This window comes from Uloborus diversus, chromosome 8 (assembly GCF_026930045.1).
Source record: "Uloborus diversus isolate 005 chromosome 8, Udiv.v.3.1, whole genome shotgun sequence".
Taxonomy (NCBI): domain Eukaryota; kingdom Metazoa; phylum Arthropoda; class Arachnida; order Araneae; family Uloboridae; genus Uloborus; species Uloborus diversus.
Genome location: NC_072738.1, coordinates 59928021 through 59945945, shown reverse-complemented (window position 1 = coordinate 59945945; position 17925 = coordinate 59928021). Strand labels below are relative to the sequence as shown.

The following is a 17925-nucleotide window of genomic DNA, read 5'->3' as shown; positions in this document are numbered from 1 at the left end:
GAGCACTGAAACTACGTGCCCTCGTGACCACGTTATCGAAATATGATGTCTTAAAAAATGCCGAAATTTTTAGTAAAGTCGCCAAATTTAGCGAGTTTTGTTCAGAAATGGAAAGTACGGCGCGAATTCAACATCTGCATCTGACAAGACATTTCACTTCCATATTTGGTCACCACCAAAGCGCGTGAGAAACATCGCATTAATTCTTTACTCGGGGTGACTACCATGGCGCGGGGTGTCGTGGCACAGACTGCGGCATTGAAATTTTTAGGGGCTTGTGTTCCGGGATATTAACGTGCAACTGTATCGGGGAAAACGCCACAGCCCGAAATATTTGTTTTATTTTATTGTAAAAACAATGGAATTTTTTGTTATTCTTAAGACTGTTAAAAAAACTGATGTTTAAAACTTTTATGCTTCTGCGGGTGAAATATTTCCACTGAAAGAGTTTTTTCGATGAAACTGTTTTGAAAAAAATATGATAACCGTAGAGAAACGGTAAACACACTTTAAAGTCCTTTTTTTTTTTTTTGAAAAGTCGTAAATCTGAAGTCTTCAACAGTATCTAAATACGAAGAAAACGACATTTTTAAAGATTTCAAACCATGTTCTCAAATTAAAAAAAAACGATTTCTGTCAGTTATTTCCAGTGTGTTTTTCGTTATGTGTATTGTTTTCAAGTTATGTGTAAACCCTCTAACAAGTCAAATAAAAAAAAAAAAACTGTATTAATTTTTATTTTGCTCGTATTTGAATTCCCTTTTAACGTGAAACACAATTGGTAAAAGTGACTTCAGCATTTTTAAAAATGACTAAATAACATGCAATATGATGTGCATTTACGTTATAGCGACTTTCAATTGCAGTGACAGACTTTTTCGAACTACAGGGGTTGTTGTAATGAACGTCGACTATAAAATTTTTGATAAGAATCTGTTATGAAGTCATTTCCGACATCGTTAGTTTTGCTGTGCAAATTTTTGACATTTACTATCCGTTGTTTTCTTTTTTTTAATTATTATTTTTTTCGATTTTAAATTAAACATTTTCGCTAGCAGTGGTCAGACAATAAAACTACATGAATGATAATAACTTTTGAAAAAATAAATAAGAGCTGGGATACTACAATCCATGATCATGTTCTTTCAACATCAAAAACTATCCATTTTATTTTCAATATATAAGCTATTTTTTTTTAAACTTATTCATATATATCTATAATAAGCATATTTTTTTTTTTACTTATTCATATTAATTCTCGTACATAATTATTAATTACTTACAACACATTTCATTACAAGAGTACAAACTTAAATTAGTTAAGTAAAACACACTTGAAATGCACTTAAATTCTGAAATGCATTATTATCACGATTACAAAGTTAAATCCTACGTTCAATTTCGTTATAAAGTTGTAGCTCCTCTGGATAAAGCCCTCTAGTTTCCATTTCACAGGCTTCATAGTTACTTTTTAATTTTACCCACACAAGTAAAGGGTTAATTCGAAACATCGTTTACGCGCTTTGCAGATGACCACAAATGGAAATGAGAGTCTTGCTAGACGCAGGCAATGAAATCACGTGGTATTTTCCATTTCTTGCCAAGTCTTTAAATTTGGCGAATTTTCGTAAGATTTCGACAGACTTTGATCCCCCATATCTCAAAAACAAAAGGACGAGGGCACACAATATTTGGCTCAAATTTTTTTCTAAAGATACTCTTTCGAATGCGACCATTTTTAACTTTTTTCATGATTACTGAACTCATGTTTCCTGGTAAGACTCATTTCAGGAGAATGAAGAAACGAAAAAATAGCCAACAATGAATGCTACCTACAGGATTTCAGGGTTACTCCACTGGACCTATGTGATTTTTTGATTGTTGAAATTTTAGCTCTAACAGGCAATGGCTTCGTTCAAATGTAGAAACAATTTTCACTCGTCATACCTTGACGGGCAATTTTCTAGTAAAAAATAAACATGAGTTTCATATAGAATTTTAACGTGCAACTATTTGATATATGGTTGTGCAATAACCATCATTTCATATAAAATGTCATAGCTAATAAGAGCGCAAACAGAACAAGGTTTACTTTTATATCAAGTTAAAGTACATTGCTTGTTTTTCCATCAGAACTGTTGTTAGAGTAGAAATAGATATCAGCCACGGTAGCTTTGGCATGAAGATAGAAATTATGACACTTTGGAAAATCAGGATGAAAACTATTTATTCCTATTTATAATGGATGCAGACATGAATAACTGCCGTATTTGAGTGAAATTTGATATAAAAATGCACCATACTTATTTTTAAATGCAAAAATGTTCATGTGTAAACCAAATGAGTGGCATTAAAATCCAAAGCATGGCAGTTGAAGTTATTACGATGCCTGTCAAGTCTCATAGTGGAAGAGTTTCATTTTGTGTACTTGCATATATATAAATATGTATATGTTTGTTTATTTATGTATAATTATGCCTCCCTCCCCTTTTAAAATGAAAAAACTTTGTAAAATGTATTTCATCCCAAGAAAAAAAATAACAAGAAAATGTATGTATTAAATCAATTGTTATCTAACAATAGTATCTTTTGTGACTGAAATACTAAAAATTAGATACAATATACTTCAGAGAAAAAGTTAGCTTTGGTATTTATTTGTTGTTTCTCAATTTGAATAACTTGTATACTAATGCTAGGTTGTTTTGTTTTGAAGATCGAGTGTTACCACATAATTCATGTTGCTGAATTGTTAACACACATCTGAACTCCAATTGAGTTTCAATAATTTAGGCTTATAGCCTCATATATTGAACCTCATTAACAGAAACCCTTAAGAAAGTGACAAAATGAAAATTGTATGTACTTTTATTTTTTAATGGGAATTTTCTCTATCAGAAGGATCTTTTGAGTTAATATATTGAGTCCTATTTTTAAAGTATTACAAAAGGACGTGGAAGTTTTTTCTTTGGAATTTGGCAGAAAATTAACAGCTTCTTTAGGAGATCCTAATAATGATTTTCTAGTCTACAATCTTTTGAAAAGCTTGTGGAAACCATGAAGAATGTAAAAATAGCATTGAGAAGTTACAGACATGTGACCCAAACAGGATGAAAAATACTGAAATAACATGGCTTGGTGAACAAACATACCTGAAAGCTCCCCCCCCCTTTTTTTTGTATTTAAACAGCAGACTTTTAATTAGATACATGAAATTAACTGGAACATGTGGAATTTAGCTTTTAATACCTTGCTTTTTTTCTACACACAGTATTTTCCTCTCTCAAAAAATACTGATTTCAGTAAAAATACTGAAAAATCATACATGTCTGGTTATACTTGTAATTTATAATAATGAAAAGATGGTAATTTATGTTTTGTTATTCTTTGCAATTGATGAAAGATCAACAGATTGAAATATCCATATCTCAAATTTTGACAAGTGTATAATCCTAATTTCACTCTTAGCCAATACTTTTTGAACAATTAATCTTCATGTTTTTCTATGTTTTCAAATAAGATTGTACAATAATGTAGTTCCACGTAATATGAAATAGAACATTAAACTAAAAAATGAGGCACAGAAAATTAAGAACAGAACATTTAATGAACATAAAAATAAGTTTTCAAAAGACATTGATTGTGTCCTTTTTTTTCACTTTATACACACATTACAATGACTGGTTAATGTACAGAGATTTTTCTCTGGAAGTTCATGTGATGATATAATTACAATGCAGAATTGCAGTTATTAGGTAGGCTTCACGTCTTGTATTAGCCTGAACTGAGAAACATTTTCACCTAAGAATGTTGAAGTCAATTTCATGTTTTGCCTTGAATGGAATTTTCCTGAAAAATTTCCAGAGTAAAATGTTATTAAATTAAATTAACAGAAAACAATCAAGCCTCTCTAAACGACCGCCTCATTCTGACAGAAATAGGTTGAAAAGAGAGGTGGTCGCTTAATGGAGGTTGTCTAGAAAGTCAATATTATTTGCTAAGCAGTGCAGAAAAGTCATAAAATAAGTTTTTAACAAAATTCCTTTTATTTCAAGAGCAGATGGACCATAGCTTAAAAGTCAAAAGCTCACCTTGAACGGAGCAAAACTCCCTAAAACGCTTGAATAAGGAGGGAAATGAGGCAGTGAGAAGCAAAGGGATGTAAGTGGCAAAATTAAAAATTTTGGAGCTAACCAGTACACATGATAGGTGAACCTCTCCTCTGTCTTGGAGCAAGAGATGGTACTAGTAGCCCTGGCAGGTGCTGCTGTACTGCATGATTTAAAATTCAATGAAAGTGTATCTGGGATATTATCTTTAAACACCTTTTATCCAAAACTTGAAAATGTCCACCTACATCCCTTTGCTTCTCACTGCCTTAAATGTTTTGAGAATTTACATTTTAGTCTCTGATTGTAAAAGGTTCTGCAAAAGAAAGATGCAAATTCATCCCTCTTTCATTATTTGGACAACAAGGCTTGCACCAACCTCTAAAAAGTATTGGGACCCATTTTTTAAATTAAATTTCAAGTTACCATTACGTTAACAAAAGTTTCAGCAATTTTAAGGACTACTCTACTCTAAAACAAATTTCAACTATTCAAGTTAACATTCTTTTTAATTAAAAAGGATAAATTATGATGTCTTTTAGCACATCTGGAGTAATTTATATTCGATGAGTCCCAATTATAGACATACGATACACATACACATACCAGTGGCAAATGTAGAAAAAAAATTACTGTTGTTAAGGCAAGAAACGTTTCCCCTTAGTATGAAAAATACTAATGACAGAAACAAGCTTTTAACTTTTATTGTAATCCTGGCACCAGAGTACACAATACATTTGCAATTTCGTGCTCACGCATGAAGAGCATTACATTTGCGACTATATGTTCCTATATGATTCTTGCTTGTTACTGCCCCTTTGTGCCATCTTCAAAATTTAGCTGCACATTTTCCGATCACCTTTGGGACAGAATTTAAAATGAAGAAACAAGCTTGTACTGACTAAAAATAAAAAAACTCACAAAACAAGTGAATTTTAGAATTTAAGAGGATTTCAGTGGTTAAGTTGAAAAACAACTTTTTTCTAAAAGACTTCAAAAAGACTTATCAGACTTAAAAAGGAGACTTATCCACACTATATTTTTTTGTTTATTAGTTTAAAGTGCTTCACTTAATGTAGCGATTTTGGCGATTCTTTTTTAATGGATAAGGGATGGTATAACCTAAGTTCCCTACCTCTTGCTTGGAAGTATTTGTTCTTTAAAAATAAAGTTAGGGGTAAAAAACAATAAATTCTATGTAATTTCTCCATTAAATGATTAAAAATAAAACCAATTGTTGAAAAAGGTGGTGCTATAAAACAGTAATATTAATCATAATGGGAACTTTGAATGGAGCCTTTTCTAAAGCAAACATGAAATTTATTCAATATCTAGAGGTATTTTTATCTTTATATATGCCAATAACAGAAAACAGGGCAAGGTAAGAAGACATAGGTTTTTACTGCAAGTTACAGAGTAACTTGTATTGTTGTGAAATATAAATTAGTGGGAATCAGTATAGAAATGGTTCTTATTAAATTAGCACAAAAATAAATCCCAGAGAAGAAAAAAAAAGTCTTTTTTTGCTACGTCGAGTTGCTACGTTTTTTTTTTTAAATTTTATTTTAATGTGAGGCATTCACATGAAAAATCACACAAAGTTCCATGATTACAATATCACACTTTTTCTAAATTATATTTGCACTAAAAAGAATGAAATAAAAATATTTTCGGAAAAAAAAGAAAAAAGAAAGAAAGAAATAATAGACTTCAAAACTGCAACAGGAAATTGCTCGAAAAAGTAAAAAAAGAAAAATTATTCTTTGAACACCATCAATTCCACTTCTACTCCAAATTTTCGAAGTTAGTTGAAAAGCAATAGATAAAATCATTCATAACCATAACTGAATTTCAAATATAAATTTTAAGGGACCCATGTTCTTCAATAGCATTTGCATACATTACATTGCGCAACGGTATAAATGCTTCATTTTTGGTTTTGAGATTCTCCTCCCCCCCTGAAAAATATGAATGAAACATGGCAACACATCATTTACCTATTGCTTTTGCGCCGACTTCATATTTTTTACTATTTAGAGTAATTTCCAGGCATGAATAAGTTCATACCTGAGTGGCATCAGCTTTACAAACTAATCCTAATTTTTTAGCTTCTATTTCATAAATGAGTAGCCTCCACATTTTAACAACAAAAACTTCAGCTTCTTCATCTAAGACCTACAATAAAACATACATATTTTATTCTTATATATAAATAACAGTTATTAAGTTAATATGACAGTTAAAAAAACTGCTGACTGGAACAAAAGTTTAACTTAATTTTTTATACAGGAAGAAAATACTGCATACTAATAATATTTAAAACTGATACATACCATAATGAAATACAGCTGCTGCAGTGTGTGACTCATAGGACTTATGGCTAATCAGTCAATTGAGCACACCTTGGTTTGTCACTTTTCTTACGAACATCTTTCATGAAATCAAGATCAGTTTCATGTTTCAAATATTAAATTTAAACTAATAATGCTGTCATAATTTTTTTTAATGGAATCCCATTCTTTTGATAGGAGGAGGGGGGAAGCAAATATGAAATAATTTAGTGAAATTTTAAATTTCTAGAAATGTGTCAATACAGCAGACTATCACTATCTGAACACTCCCTCTTGTGAACACCCGGATTTTCTGAAGACATTTTGATGGTCCGGGTGGAACTCCGTAGACTTAAAATAGGCTGACCTCTCTGTACTTTGAACACCCCAGTATTACAACCACTATTTTTAATCCCCTTCAATTATTACCTCTCTATACACTGTACATGTTCACAACCGGTACTCGGGAATTCCTATGAATCAAATTGGAAATCCTGAAATACATTCACAGTTTTATAACAATGATTGAAGAGCATTAATAAGAAGAAGAGATGAAGAAAAAAAAATATTTTCATGGATATTGCTGCATTACATAAAATTGTTCAGCTAAGCAATATAAGCCTGAAGTTTCTGCCACTGAACTGCGTATTTCAAGAAACCAACCACTGTATCAAGTAGTATTTAAAGACCTTTAAAGTATTATTACTACAAGCAATATGCGGCTGAGAATCACATGGAGAGCTTTTCACTTAAATAATTGGATGATAACACGTTCCTTGCATGAGAATACACAAGACATACAGATTAAAATTACTCTTTAATTGCATTGTAATATATTAATATTTTATAGCTGAATATTACGTAAAACATATTTTTCTTGAAAAAAAAAAAAAAAAAAAGAAAGAAAGAAATGCAAGAGTTTAAGTCCTACCGAGTTTAACTAGACATTTCACTAGCTGCCAATCCAAAATTCAGCACCTCTACCTCAATTACTTGTATAGCTTACTAGGCAAAGTTAAGAACATAGTCCACTAACACAATAGAATACATATACATGCATTATCCTGTCTCCCTCTATAATGAACACCCCATAATCTGAACACTTTTGTTTGGTCCCATGAGTGTTCAGAATAGAGATTGTTCACTGTAAATGAAAAGCATCACAACTTGTCTTTATCGCTCTGCAAGTTGGTATAAATTATTTTGAAACCCGGGGAAGGGGTGCTTTTTTTTCCAAAGGGAGTTCATAATGCGTTTTTAATCTGTTTCTTTTTAATTGGCGATTTAAATTTTTGCAAATCAAATAAGATTGAGAAGCAATCTTCGGGGTTGGTGAGCGTTAGCGAGCAGGGGGCAGAGCCCCCTAGTGTAAATAAAATATTTGTACACATACTTTTCACTCCACAACGTGAAATTTCGACTTACGCGAATGGTCTTAGAACGCATCCCTTGCCAAATCAGGACTCGACTGCATTATTAAACTCAAATGAATGAAAATAATCAACTTACCATTGAAACATCATCTAAAATACTTTGCGCTGCACTACCAGCCATTATTTTAGAACAGATAAATTCAACTAATGTTGGTTCCTCTTCACCTATATATTCCACAATTTTTTTATTAATCCAAGGGCGGATTCTTTTTTCCATTAGGATCTGAAAAAAATAAATAATGTTTATTGATAAGTAGAGTCAATATCATATGCACATTGCACAATAAAATCCTCAAAACATGCATCAAAACTTCTTTCTTCATGCAAATAATGAAAACACAAGTAGCTTTTTTATTATTGCATTTTTTATATTTACTGTGATACGTGATAATAGGCTGAAAAAAAAGGCACATAAAAATGTGCCCCCAAGAAAAACTCAAAAGCTCATTTGTTCTTTATTAACCCCTTCAGTCAGAATTATGAAATACTTGACCAAAAATGTTGATATTTGGTACACAGTATACTATGGTAAAAGGTATCTTATAGACAAAATTTCAGGTTTGTAGGAAAAAAATTAAAAGAGATATGGCGCGTCCAATATTCCGGACCTATATTTTTGAAATTAATATTTCATACAAAAAAAGATAAAATATAAGACAAACTTCATTATAAAATGTTGTTTAAACAATAATAAAACGTAATATAAGTGTTTGAAATGATTAATTAAAAATTATAGTTTTTAAAAAATCAGGAAAAAAACCTAGCTTTTTGTACGAGAATCCATGGTTGGAAAAATGAGCCACTCTCTATCTCCTAATCCTTATATGTCAGTGTAGTCAATCCCAAAACGAAAAAAAATATTTCACAGATTATAATAAGCAGAATGTAAAGAGTCAACTACAAAAAAAATCAAGTAGTTTAATCAATTATTAAATGATTAGCAGCTGTTTAAAGTGTATGTCCTGTATACCGGACACCAGGTCTGAAAGGGGTTAACTAAAATGTTTTTTTGTGATTTTTCTTTTATGAAAACAAAACTAAAAGTCTATGAAAAACGCTCCAATATGCAGATCTTTTGAAGTTTTGCTGGTTTTAATATGTACATATGCATTTGCATATAATTCCAGCCCTATTAATAAAAAAAGTTTGTTTATGATGATGTATTTGAACATTCAAAGACTATTATAGCCAAAAGATTCATTGCATTATTTTTCAGTTCTCACCTCTTCTTTTATTTTGTTGCTTCTACCCTAATTGTTTTTTTTTTTTTTTTTTAAAGTAAAAAATAATTGTTGCTAAGTTTACGATGTATTTGAGAATTTATTAAATGTTAAGTCATGGAGAAGTAGTAATGTACATGTTTTTGGTACGGAAATTGATTTGAAGCTGCTTTTGGTTCATTAAATTTCTGGGAAAAACAAAGTGTAAAATTATATTTAATTTAGTGATATAGTGAAATGTGTTAAAAAGGACTGGGTAGAGGGCAAGTGCCATCATATACCTTATCATACACTAAAACTACACACATACATAAGTACTATTATTGCTAAGACACTCGTGTTAATTTAACTACCTTTGTAATTACTTTAATTGGTTGAAACAATCAATGGTCTACAAACTGCCAAGCACATGGAAAAATAAAGTAAATACTGGGGGTACTACTAATAAGAAAAAGGGAAAGAATTACAAATAGCACATAAATTTCTACCTCAATCTGTTTTTCTTTTTTGAGCGAGAAGGGATGGGGAAGAGAAAGTGAAAATAACCTTGTTTTTTTAGCCCAATAGGCTCTTTTTACTGTGTACTATTCAGGAAATAATCAGAAAAAGGACAAGCCACTAACAGAAGCTTAAAGATTGTTGCCAAATTCCACATAAAGAGCCAAAAATTTGCATCAGCTAATTTTTCCATCTGCATACGAAAAACAGATGAAATTAGTTGATCTACAACAAAACAAGATGTATGATATTCATATTAATCAGTTTAAAATTCTATTTCATGAGCAAAATTTTGTTGCAAGCAGAGCAATAAATACTAATTCAAAAATGCAAATGTTAAAATAACATTTTAATATTTTTTGTGAGTTTGCAGATTTTCTTACATTACTAGTCACCAGCAGTGATGTTCCCATCAATTTTTCTGAGGGTATACTCCCAGTAATTCATTATGCACAATATGTGTATGCAATCATATACATAATTTGAAATTTTTTGGAACTTGAGGGTATACGCTATACGTCTAAAAAACGTTTGAGATTTTACAGCACATATGGAGTATATCCTATGGGAACAGCACTGGTCACCAGGGCAGTTAGATTAGCCACATTGGCTAAAAAATAGGAGTATATTTCATAATGTTGAGGAATTTAACTTGCATAATTTTTCTAATCTGCTTAGTTCAAAAAAGAATTCTAATTTTTCTTAAAATTTGAGATGCACCAAAAAAGAAATAAAAAAAACCTTACAGATGATTTAAGCTGTTGTTCCCACTCTCCCATCCACGCTCTCTTTCAAATTCTTTTTAAGGCCTTATTAAACATAATCTGGTACTTGGGATCAATGGCAAAAATATTTCAGCGTGAAACATTAATATTTCTATTGATAACTTGTTTTTGAGAAACTGAAAATGTTGGAAACAGAAGATGGCCACTTCTAATGGGCCAGCAGGAAAAAGACAAGGTGAAAAGCAAAATGTTGAACTTGACTGATATCACAGATAAGATTTATCATGGAACTTCTTACAGAGCTATGAAGAAAACGGAATTTCTTCCTTATCATGCTTGTATTATACAGGAATAGAAAGCTCCTGATCAAATTTAATAATTATGTTACTGTTAATGGCTAAAGACATTTATCGACAGATACATGGAATTGAAAAAGACAATTTTGAGTTTTTTACAGTTAAAGCTTGGTTATTTCATTTCTCATACTATGTTAATAGTTAGGATACAAAAATTTAGTCCAAGCAAAAATCCACACCTTAATCATGAAAAGATTTTGTCTTTGACAAAAATTCCTAACCCTGGGAAAAATTAATCTTGACCACACTAGACAAAAAGCTACCGACAGTGTTAGTAAGCATGGAAATGAAAATACAAATGACATGCCACTCCAAAAAGTATAGTATTGCCAAAAAGCTAAATAATTTGTATTTAAAAGCTAGTAGTATTTCTGAAATAAGATATTTTACAATGGGTTGCATGACTTTTGGATGACCTTGAATATCTGAGCAAAAATTTCTGAAGGAGTACTTAACAGCACTTTTTAACATGTTGTTAAATCAAGAAAAACAAAAGAAACAATAAGATTTATGGAGCAAAACACAAAATTGTATGTAAACCCATACCCATATTTTGTAATTGGTTCCCCTAAAAACAATGGGGTAGGGGGTGGGGGAGGAAAAAGAATGATAACCAGGTTACTTAAGGACAAATGAGAAGTGGGGACTAAAATGAAAAATTGTATAAACTTGTACAACCATAAGGCACAGTAGCAGTAAAACATCTTTCTTATGATTTACAACAAAAATTTTGTTTGAAAGGTGGGTCAAGATTTTTACAAGAGGTTTTTGTATTCATGAAGTAAGCATAGGTGGTTACAATGCGAGCATGATATTTACAACAGAAATTATCGAAGCCATGTCAATTAAGGATTTGGTTACTATAATATCAGATGCAACTTTCAAAAAAACAACATGACACAACTGTTGAAAACGCCCTGAAAAAATTCTTTAGGCCTCAAAACAGGAAATCTAGGTGCCAGTCTTGTGAAATCAAGAATACATGAAATAAAAAAAAAAATCATGTAGGGTATCACAAAATATATTTAAAAACATGTCAAAATTGAAGAATCATTATTTTTTTCATCAATTGCATTATTACAATGAGTTGGGGAAAACATTACTCGATGTAAACCAAAATTTTAAAAGCCAAGTTTTGAATTTAGGATTGGAAATCTGTTACTCAACATGAAATATTTGCAGTAAGTTACCACTCCTAAGCCAGGGTTAAGGCAAAACCAAACACAGTATACCAGACTGATAACCGGGTTGTCTGGTATGACAGGTGAAATATTTGGTTATAACATACACCTAATACTGGAAGCAGACATCTCACACCAAGATATCTTGTGTATTTTAAACAGGATTCAGATTAGAACAACTGCCTAGATTATGCGATGAATATCTTAACAATGCACAGCTTATATGCAATGTCAAATCAAACTTCACTTGTTTGGAATACTGCCTATCATCTAGAAAATATTTTTTACTATGTTGAATTATTATGCAACATCTTCAAATTGGCACACTTTTGTATTTTTCAAATATTCTAGCTCAAGTTAAATCACTTAAATGATGTCTGGAAGACATGTCCACAATTTTAATGCATTGAATTTACTATTTCTGCTTAGATTTTCATACCTAGCAAAAGCTCAATTTACTCAGGGGACTACCTGAAGTTTCTTTAGTTTATATTTGCTGTCCTCCTACAAAAATGCAAAATTTAAGTAGGTTTTTTAACAAAGATATGTTCCACATTTCTGTAGATTCCTGCACATTGCTGAAGGTCTATTTTCAAAACTAATGTCGAATTTTAAGTTTTGATCACCAGTGCACCAATGACAAAACATATTTTGATCACTAGATAAAACAAAATAAATAACTAAATACATAATTTTAGGTTGAAGTAAAGGCATTAAACTGAAAACCACTACAATTTATCAGAAGTTTCAAACTTGAAATATTTACTTTATCTACGACAGTCCAATCTAAATTATAAGCAAACAGTTCAGCTTTTTCTGTTGGAATTTTTTCTATTAAATTTTTTATGTGTTTTCTTTTTTCTTCAATAGTCATTTGTGACACAGAATTAGGACTTTTGTTCAAATCATCTTCATGATTATCATCCAAAGGTATTAATTTTCTTTTCTTCTTAGGTTCAGCTTCTTCATCATTGTCATTGAAAACATCATCTACAGTTGTTACTTTTCTTTTACTAATTGCATGATTGTTAGTTGGAACTGGACTGGAATTTTGTGTTGGGCTTGCACCTAATAGGAACAAAATGTAAAAATTAAAAACTGAACAAGTGCAACATTTTTTAAAACTAATTAGAGTTTAATCAATCATTATCAAAGTGAAAATTACATGAAAATAAGCGAAACAAAAGCATAATACTAGACTGTCTTACTGCTAGATTTAATTGCATTCTATATCAAGTTTTTACTGCAAATACAATAATTTTCTAACCTGGTACTTACCAAAAGATTATTTTGGCAAAAGCAATAGCACCTGTTTTACTGATACAAAAAAATTAAGAAATAATTAATTCTGGAATGCCAACACCACATTATAGAATTGATTATTGCTGTCATTTTTAAATCAATGCAAATGGTTCTTCTCTGCACCAGAAAAGACTCTCTGTAACAGATTCTAGGCCTGCTGGGAGTTCATTGATAAGAACAAATGCATTTAAATAATACGGAAAAGTGGCTGATGTAAAAGACTATAGAATACAATCTGTTAAATTGACGCCCAACTCCTACTGAAGAGATGATTATCGATAATTTGAACTCATTTTAATAGTTCAGAATAAAACCCCTTAAGATTTATTATAACACGAGCTATGCACCATACTCAATGAATGTTAAAAATCTTGTACTGTTTTAAAATAAATTTTTTAACCACTAGTGCACCATCATTTCAGTAGAAGATATTGGATTGTAAAAGATATGGTATATTTGTAGGACATGTTTGGATGACAGCTTCTATACTTTAGACTGCACTACGTAATGATTTCAATTCATTGAAATCCAAACTTCATAATTGCAATATAAAAATACTGATGAAGAAGTAAAATTCATGGCTCTTTTTGACAATCAAGTGACACGCTTGAATACAAGACAATCGGTGAAGCTGTTCAAGAAGTGAATGAAAAAATAATGCTGCAAAGAACCTGAGATTATGACCAAAATAATCATGAAATTGGAGAACTTCCTTACTTATGATCAGCTTCATTAACTGAAAAAATGAATATACCAGATAAAATTTATCATGCAAAACTTTGCTAATCAAACAAATCTGCAAATTTTGGGAAAATTATCACAAAGCATTAAAATTCATTGAAGGAAGCCAGTTATTAATAATCTTGCTGAAGGGAATCAATAAATATTATAAAAGAGTTCAATGAAAAAATAATAACCATTGAAGATCAATTAAATGTTGTTGCAGGTTTTCAAAAAACATTGCTGCGCTTATACCAACAGCAAAAGAATAGTTTGGTACGCACTAGTACAATCACATCCTCACATCCATAGTGATTTAAATGATATAAAGTTGTATTGCTTTCATAGCTTTTCTCTTTCATTTTGCATTCATTGCGTAAAATCAAATATTACCAAACTTTGAGGATGTTGAGCTACCTCCATGGGTGCAAATTTGGTGATGTGTTCAAGACGGAAAATATTTCCAGCCCCCCCCCCCCCCATCATGTGTGCTTAAGGAAAAATTTATGTGTATAAATGTTGGACATTTTAACTATGCAAGTTTTGGAATCTGTTTGATTTCAAAATTTAAGCTTTTGACTTTTGTAACAACATGAACTTACATGAAATACACTGCCAGCTCAGTCATTTCCAGCCGAAGACTGCAGTTTCGTGCATATTAGCACTCATCAGCCCGGCATAGGAAAGTGACTGAGCTGGAGATGGAAAACCTCTTAAGGAAGCCAAGAGTGCCAAACAAACTGGTAGCTAATATGCCGGGCTGATGAGTGCTAATAAGCACGAAACTGCAGTCCTAGGCTGGAAATGACTGAGCTGGCGGTGTATTTCATGTACTTCTGCTTTAGCCCTGGCTGATAGGCGGTAATTTACTGAACATGAACTTAGTTTAAATTGTAATATTTAAGCTTTTTGATATCGTAACTCCAAAAACCACCAATAATGGGGGGGGGGTCCCCCCCAGATTCTTTAAAAATTGAAGCCAAAAAAAACGAAATGGTAGGCCATTTTGGTAAAGTTAAGGGACTCTCTTAGATAAATTTTTTCAAACTGATAGTCCCAAAATCACAATATTGGGCGACTTTCAAAAATATTAGAGAAAGAGATGGGGGGGGGGGGGGGCTCTGGACTCTCCCCGAAATTGAAGCTTTAAAAACGAAATTGTACTCCATCTTCCATAACATTTATACGCTTCTTGACTTCATTATCGAAGGGATAGAGTTCAGGAACTCTCCTTCGGCAACATTTTGAAACTGAAGTTCCAAAAACGCAATTTTAGACAATGTTGGATAGTGTTAGTTGTAAAAGCGGTCGAGGGTCCCCGCCCATAAGTTTATTGCCGACTGTAAACATATTTATTGCAGCAATAAAATCGCTTGGGACATAAGATTTTCACTTTTGCAACATAAATCAGTTATGATCGGAAAGTCCTACCCAAGGTAACGCCAACAAACCAGAGAAGAAGGAAGGGGGGGGGGGTATGGGCGACTAATTATAATAAACTGAAAACCATTCCCCCACACAGTCTTCATTTGAAAAAGAATTCTTTATAAGATAGCAGGTGGTGAAATTAGCCACAAAAAAAAAAAAAAAACACTTCAGTGAAGTAGATACATTTTTTAAATGAGGTACACTTTTCAATATTCATTAATTAAAAAAAGGCAATAGGGGAACCGAATGCTCATCCCAGGGAGGGCCCCGAATCACATCCCTCTTATGGCACTCAAATATAGCCTAAAGTGGCCTTCTAAGTATTTCAGAATTGAAAAATTATCGGAAGAGGACTCCCAAACCCCTTCTTCTGAATTCACCACAAGTATTCTAAATTTGAGTTTTAATGCTTCAGTTTCTAAATTTCTTTCTAGGAACACAGTAATCCCCTTACCTACATACATGACTTATGACCGCCTAAAAGTTTTAATATTTTAATTTCGGAAACTTTTGAAAGAAGCTTCCTACTCCCTTCCCCCTTAAGTCATCTAAAGATAGCCCAAAACAGAGCTCTTAAAATTTCAGAAACGGAAATATTTCAGGTTGGGCGACGGAATACCCCCCCCCCTCTTTGTGTTTATTAAAGGCACTGTAAAATTGTGTTTAAAATTAATTTTTCTATTGAAAGAGCAACTCCCCTCCCCACATTGTCAAAGACAACCCAATCTTTTTAGACTTCAATTTCGAAATGTTCCGAGAAACACCCTCGAATTCCCCAACTCTTAACTCACTCAAAAATAGCCAAAACAGCCTTTCAATACTTCAGCATGGAGAAATTTTCGGGAGAGAGAACCCCTCCCCCACTCCTCGAAATCCTTCCCCTATGTTCACTGAATTCGACTTAAATTTACGCATCCCTCTTTTCATGACCGAAATTTTAAGAAGTTAAGTTCTAAAATTTATTGAGAGGAAGTCTTTGAGTTCCATCTTCTTAAGTCTCTCAAAGATTACTCAAAGCTGAGTTCTGAATGCTTCAGCTTTGAATTTTTTTCGGGGAAGGGGACCCCAAACTCCAAGATGGTCTAAAGTCTAAGGGTTCGCTTTTACAACTCCAGTTTTGGAATTTTTGCCTAAAGAGAAACCCCCTCTCTTGGCATTGCCAATGACAGCCTAAAAGTTTTAAGACTTCAATTACAAACACTTTTCGGGAGAGGGTCCCAAATTCCCTTTCTCTTAAGAAATTTAAGTGTAGCTTTAAATAGTCTTTAATACATCAGCTACAAAACATTTTCAGGTTAGAACACCAAAACCATCTCTTATCAACTGGCCAAATATTTCCTAAATTAAGTGTTTTTAAGCCTCTAGTTTCCGATTTTTTTTTAAAACCTCCCCCTCCCCACTTTTGCATCATTAAGGATAGTTTAAACATTTTTGACTTCTAAATTTTTAAGAGTTTGCAGAGGAAAATTCCCAAACCACTCCTAGCTTCAAAAATGACTTTGAATTCAGTTTTTTGATATTTTATTATGCAGCCCTTGAGTAGCCCCCTCTCCCCCTCTTAGATTGTCCAAAATACAAACGTTTTAGGACCTTAGTATCGTGGGTTAATTTGCGGACTTTCCCTCTTTGCAAGAGCAGCGTTTTTTTTCGCAAATTCATGCTCCCGTTATTCTTTCTCGTTTCCTTTTCTCTCTCCCCCCCTCCCCTTCCATATTTCCATTCTAGCCAGTGTTAAATTGAAAGACATTGGAATTTAGTAATTCCTCAAGTCTTAGAATATTTTACCAGAAACATGTCAAAAATTCAGGAACAGTTGCCCCTCGGTGTTTCAAACCAGCTTGAAATTTCCCCACGATTCTTTCCAAAATTCTCATTTTCATTAAATCTTTGAAGTCCCTGATAGTTCCCGTTTTGCCTGGTATATGGACGCCCTTTGCTGTAACGTAAACATTTCATGCCGTCAGCAATCACTCTCAATTGGTGATTCAGATTCAACTCTAAGACATTTTTTGCAAAAAAAAAAAAAAAAAAAAACGAAAGGATGATCAAGAGAAAAGGCTAAATATTCAAATAGAGATGATAAATCAGGGAGAATAGTGAGCAACTCTGCGGTCTTCAATGCAGTGAGTTGGAAATAACAGAGCAACCCAAAACAAGTCAAACAGTGCGAGTCTAAAAGCCACTCCTCCAAAAGTATGTTGCAAACCAAACAAAAACAAGCCCATGGCGGAAAATAGAGAATGTCGATGTAAATTTGTGGTTATGGAATGGTACAGTAATTAAAGCATAATTTTCAAATACTCAATTTTTCATTTTTAAGTAAAAACTGAAGGAAAGTCATCGAAGTTCTTTCCGTCCCAACCCCCGTCTCAGAAATTTTGTCCAAGACGGAAATCTGTCCTGAGACGGAAGGTCTTGCACCCATGGCTACCTCTAAAAGCTAAAATTATGAGCTCAAACTTCACAATATTTTTTTTTTTTTTTGCATAAATAGCACCAAATAGCAGGGTAAGAATAGTAAAAATCAAAAATAGGGCCTTTTTTGCACCACCCAAGTGGACATCCTTCTTTTTTCAATTAGTGGTTTATTTGAGATTTTTTTTTTTTTTTAAACAATGAACCAAAC

General features: G+C 32.4%; 1 protein-coding gene across 1 annotated transcript; it reads right to left on the bottom strand.

Moving 5' to 3' along the window:
• Window positions 1–3662: 3662 nt before the first annotated feature.
• LOC129228380 (RNA-binding protein 25-like) lies at window positions 3663–15763 on the bottom strand. Its single transcript, XM_054863056.1, has 5 exons — window positions 15754–15763; window positions 12616–12917; window positions 7946–8092; window positions 6174–6281; window positions 3663–3846 (listed from the first exon to the last, which is right to left on the bottom strand). Exons 1-5 carry the CDS (start codon window positions 15761–15763, stop codon window positions 3820–3822), a joined length of 594 nt encoding a protein of 197 aa, XP_054719031.1. The 3' UTR covers window positions 3663–3819.
• Between the last annotated feature and the right edge of the window lie 2162 nt (window positions 15764–17925).